The sequence below is a fragment of the Pipistrellus hanaki genome, assembly GCF_964339955.1.
Source record: "Pipistrellus hanaki genome assembly, chromosome: 16".
In the NCBI taxonomy this organism is placed as follows: Eukaryota; Metazoa; Chordata; class Mammalia; order Chiroptera; family Vespertilionidae; genus Pipistrellus; species Pipistrellus hanaki.
Window position 1 is genome coordinate 34,026,551 of NC_140518.1, and position 5,077 is coordinate 34,031,627.

At 41.6% G+C, this 5,077-nt stretch overlaps 1 protein-coding gene across 1 annotated transcript; it reads right to left on the bottom strand.

The window, feature by feature from the left end:
• Window positions 1-2,819: 2,819 nt before the first annotated feature.
• Window positions 2,820-3,755, bottom strand: LOC311610525 (olfactory receptor 1A1; the record flags this gene model as incomplete). Its single annotated transcript, XM_084861861.1, has 1 exon — window positions 2,820-3,755. The coding sequence occupies one exon, from the start codon at window positions 3,753-3,755 to the stop codon at window positions 2,820-2,822; it is 936 nt and encodes a 311-aa protein (XP_084717987.1).
• Between the last annotated feature and the right edge of the window lie 1,322 nt (window positions 3,756-5,077).

The following is a 5,077-nucleotide window of genomic DNA, read 5'->3' on the forward strand; positions in this document are numbered from 1 at the left end:
AGCCTCAGCCTAGAAGGTTTGAACATTTCTGAACTCTGGACTCTGAATGTCATGTCCATTGAACAGCCTAAGCCTGTCTATGGGCCCCAGCTTCCCAATTAGCCAATAAGAGTGTGACTCAGAACTGCTTACATGTGAGCTCAGTGTAAAGGGAGCCCAGTTCTCTCCACCCTGGGTGGGCTGTGGACAGAGGTTCCAAATCTGGGCTCCTTTTCAGGCAAATTCTGGCCGATGCCTATCTAGGATGCTGAATGCTCATCTTCTCTCCATACCATCTCCATGTCTGTGCACGGTTCCACCAGCACAACCTTTTCCAGAGTGCCTGAGCAAACCTGGTTGAACCTGGACTCTAACTTTGAGGACACACGGCTGGGTTTATCTCAGGCTCTGCATTCTGACCGTCCGTGATCCTGGGCAAGGCATGGACCGCTGGGGTCATCGGTTCTCTCCTCAGTGACTCCCCATGGTCTTCACCTTCCTCGTGTGGTGTGAATGTGTGCCCTTCCCTTAAGTGTGGGTGTCAGTAGTGACTCCATAAAAGACAGCAAAGGGATCCAACTCCCATGATTTGGTTACAAAATGTCAGTGCCTAACCCAGACAGAGTGCTCAGGCATTGTCATGTGCACTGGAAGATTGCTGGTTTGATTCTTGGTCAGGGCACATACCTAGGTTATGGTTTTGATCCCCCCAGGCAGGGTGTGTACATGAGGCAACCAACCAATGCTTCTGTCTCACATTGGTCTCTCTCTCTCTCTCTCTCTCTCTCTCTCTCTCTCTCTCTCTCTCTCTCTCTCAACAATTTTTTAAAAAGTTTTTTTTTTTTAAATCACTGCCTATGCACTTGATCACTCTGACCTGTGTTCTCTCTGTGACTCTCAAAGGACAAAGTAGCCAGTCTAGTTAAGCACTGGATAATGAGCACTGCGGAAGGAAAGCAATCCCAGTTTGGGGATTTATCTTAAACTTTACTAAGAAAGAAACATAGATATGTGTATCTATAAGATGTTTATCAGGGCCTTTTAACACACACACACACACACACACACACACACCCCAACTTAAACTCCCTCCATTAGAGATACAAGGAAAGCACACACTCTATACAATTAAGGGCACACAGTGAAGCCATTCTAAGTCAGTATGTATCCACTTATATGTGTGTTCATGATCATTGTTATGTTAAAAACAATTTCTTCTTACCTAGAAAAATAGAAAGAAAATACCAATTATGCTTCTTCGATACTAGTAGGACCTACTCCTTGCTGTCACTGTGAGAAGGAAAGGAGCAAAGTCATGCCAAGTATGCGGCATTGCTTGAGCACGCTCCTTGCTGCACGAGGCATGCTTTCTAGAGTTCAGATCTGATCACCTGTCTTCCCTACAGCAGCTGAGCTCCCATCTCCTCCAGAGCAGCCCAGGTTTGTGTCCAGGTTGTCAAGGCCTCAGGATGCCCCTGGTCTGACACCCTTTATTCCAGCACTTTCCACCAGGTCACAAAATGCTTCACCTCCGTTCTGCTGACCTGCTGTTCCTTTCACCAAACCTACTTCTCCATTCTGCTTTCCCATTATCGATTGGGTAAGAGCCCTTATCCAACTCAAACATTTCCTCCTGGTCACATCAACTCTTGCCCCAGAGGTACCACTCCCGTTATGCCTTATTTTTGGTCTTTATGTATTTTAATGATTGACCCACTCCACATTTTGCAGAATTGGTCCCTTAATTAGGTTATTGTAACAACAAATAACTCTTCCCTGAAGCCCTTCTCCACAATCCTGAGATTTGCATTCCATAATGTTATAATGGATTTAAACTGTGAAACCTCAAAATAATACAGCTAGATTAGCACTGATGTTCTCATATTTGGAGAAACTGCCTAATTAACATTACTCCATAGTGAGGTTATGCTTAAATTTGAATTTTCCTGTGAGCCACACAAATAAAGCCAAGAGCCTAAGTGTGAAATGCTAATGACAAATTTGGGAAGGCAAACTCTGAATCTTTATTTCTAACACTGATCCAACTTCCTTATATGAATTGAATCAGAATATTTATTAGTTATCAGAATATTTATCAGAATAATATATTAGTTTAAAATGCAGTAACTATTGATGAGTGTAACTATTGAGGGAGAGTCGTCTGCTCTTTAGAAACAGCCTAGTTTGCTTCACAATTCAGCAAGAACAAGAATGCTTCCGCAGGGCAGTGTATTTAAAGACTTCCTGGATGGGTGAGTAACATCTAGGATGATTATGCCCGGTCATTGGCACATTACATTTCAGAGGCTGACATTTTCCATTTGTTGATCCCACTTTCCTCCAATAATTATTGGATATAGTTTCTATGACCAAGATTATGAAAGGTAGAGTGATGTGTTAAGACTTGCTCTCAGAAGGTGGTAAGCCGAGCGGAGATGGTTAAACATAATAGTGCAATAAAAATTGGCCATTTGATGAATGGTTAATATCCTTTAAATAAGGAATCCTCACTATACTCACATCCTGTGAGAGCAGCAGGCAGATGTTACTAAATGTGGATGTGGAAGCTGAGCTTCTTGCTTTTCCACTTCACTCGGAGAGACAAGACAACAGCTGGACCTGAGCCCAGTATTCCTGTGCTGCAGCTCTGCCAAAGGACTACAGTGTGTTAAAAGCGACAATGTCAATACGATGAACCATAAATTGTTACAAATATTGGAGAAGAATAATTTTCGGCTGGAAAGAGCAAAGATAGCTTCTTGGAGAGTGAGGACACTGGGGATGGGTGGCCAAGTGCATTTTAATTGGTGACTACAGTCTCCAATACGACCTCACGTTGGTCACAGGGAGATTCTCTTGCTGAACAGTTTCCCCAGGGCAGCCTTCATGTCCCGATTTCTCAGACTGTAGATGAAAGGATTTAACATTGGGGTCACTGCCATGTACATCACAGTTATCACAGCATCCTTCAGACTGTAGCTAGTCAGAGGGCGGAAATACATGCCCATGACTGTCCCATAATACAAAGAAACAACAGTGAGGTGGGAACCACAGGTGGAGAAGGCTTTGCGCACACCCTTGGTGGATGGAGCATGCACTAGTAAGACTGTGGAAAAGACCCAAACATAGGAGATGATGATACATAGCAATGGCACAGAGAAAACACCAACCCCGAGGTACATCATCTTCACATTAAAGTGGATGTCAGAGCAGGTCAGCTTGAGCAAAGGTACAATGTCACAGTAGAAGTTGGCCACTTCCTGGTTGCCACAGAAGGACAGGCGAGCTGTGAGCAGAGTATGGGGGAGGGCATTGACATTTCCAACCACCCAAGACCCAACAACTAGCAGGACACAAGTTCGTGAGCTCATAATCGTTGTGTAATGAAGTGGCCGGCTGATGGCCACAGCACGATCATATGCCATTGCAGCCAGGATATAGCTATCTGTGTTAGCCAGGGCAATCATGAAATACATCTGTGTCAGGCATCCCCCAAAGGAGATGGTTTTGGTGTTCAAGAGATGGTTGGCTAGCATCTTCGGGATGGCTACAGAAGAGAAGAAGATGTCAACAGAGGAGAGGTTAGCAAGGAGAAAATACATGGGGTGGTGAAGGCGAATGTCGGAGCAAATGGCCAAGATGATGAGCAGGTTTCCAGTCAGTGTGATGGGGTAAATGAGCAGGAAGAGGATGAAGAAGAAATGTTCCTGTTCTTGCTTTCCGCTAACTCCCAGGAGGATAAAATCCAGGGTAGAGGATTGATTATCTTCCCTCATGTCTCTTTTATTAAGAAAGGGAGAAGAATCAGAATTATTAGTGAAGTTACTGTTATAATATCTTTTTTACTCACCACCTTTAATTGCCTGTGTTTATGCTTGGGTATACTACATCCTGAGAGAAACACCAATTCTTGGGGGGGAGGGGGGTGGATTCCTCTACATCTGTTGGAATAATTGTCAGATAGCCATTGACATTTCTGTCTAAAAAGTTAGCAATGTGAATCAAAAGTGACCATCCCCCCCCCCCCCCATTCCAGTACCAACTCTCAAGCACATTGGACTTAATCGTTTAACATATATTCAAATTTCATATTGGATGTACTAGCTTCTTGGTTAGGTCTCATGGGAAAATTATGAACATGTGAAAACTACATTTTGTTTTATCCATTTTTCAACACAAGTGATATAGTCTTTGTTCTCCGCAGCAAAACAATGTTCACACACTAATTTTGCTATGCATGATAAGAAAAGAAAAACATTTGGGAGTTGTTGAAGAAAACTCTTAGAGTACAATGTGTGCCATACAAAGAGGATCCTAGACAATTAGAAATCGTTCCGCTGAACAATATCAGAATGGTCTCAGAGTCCAGGTGGTATCAGTTGTCTACACTTGTGTTAAAAGATTTTAAATATCAGAAAGACAACTGGGAAAAGGGCTAGCAAAGCAAGCCAGTAAATTTTTCTCAGGTTTCCCATTATCAAAGTTTATCTCTTTTCCACACCTTAAATATATATAAGCAAAATGTTTTTCTCTCATTTGCTTTGTTTTATTTATTTATTTATTTATTTATTTATTTATTTAGTTTTAATTTACTTTTTTTGAGGACTCATGCAACTCCATAGTGGCTTCAGCTACTCCTTTATAGACTCTTAGGAATAGGTTTGACTTGTAGACCTAGTAGCTCTTTCCTATATTTTCACATTTGTCATGCTGTTAACATATCAAACCAAACCCCATACTCTGCATATCCAATCTAATTGGTTTTCAAACCTTTTAAAGGAGAAAAACCATGTCTTATTTATTTATATCTCCTCCAGAGAGATTATTGTGGAATATTGTTCATTTTATGCACCAATAAATTTGCACTTGATATTTCTTGACTCATACCTCAGTTTATTTTATAGCCTCCACAGCTGTGAAGTACTCAAAGGAACAGTCATCCAGTTATCCCTCGCTTCTACACCTGATCTTGGTAACTCTTCATTTAAAATAACTCCTACAAATGAGAAAAAATAAAATAAAATAACTTCTACATAGTTCAAATTTTGTACCTATTGTTTCAGTGCTTTAACTTAGACTATCATAATTTTCTACTTAA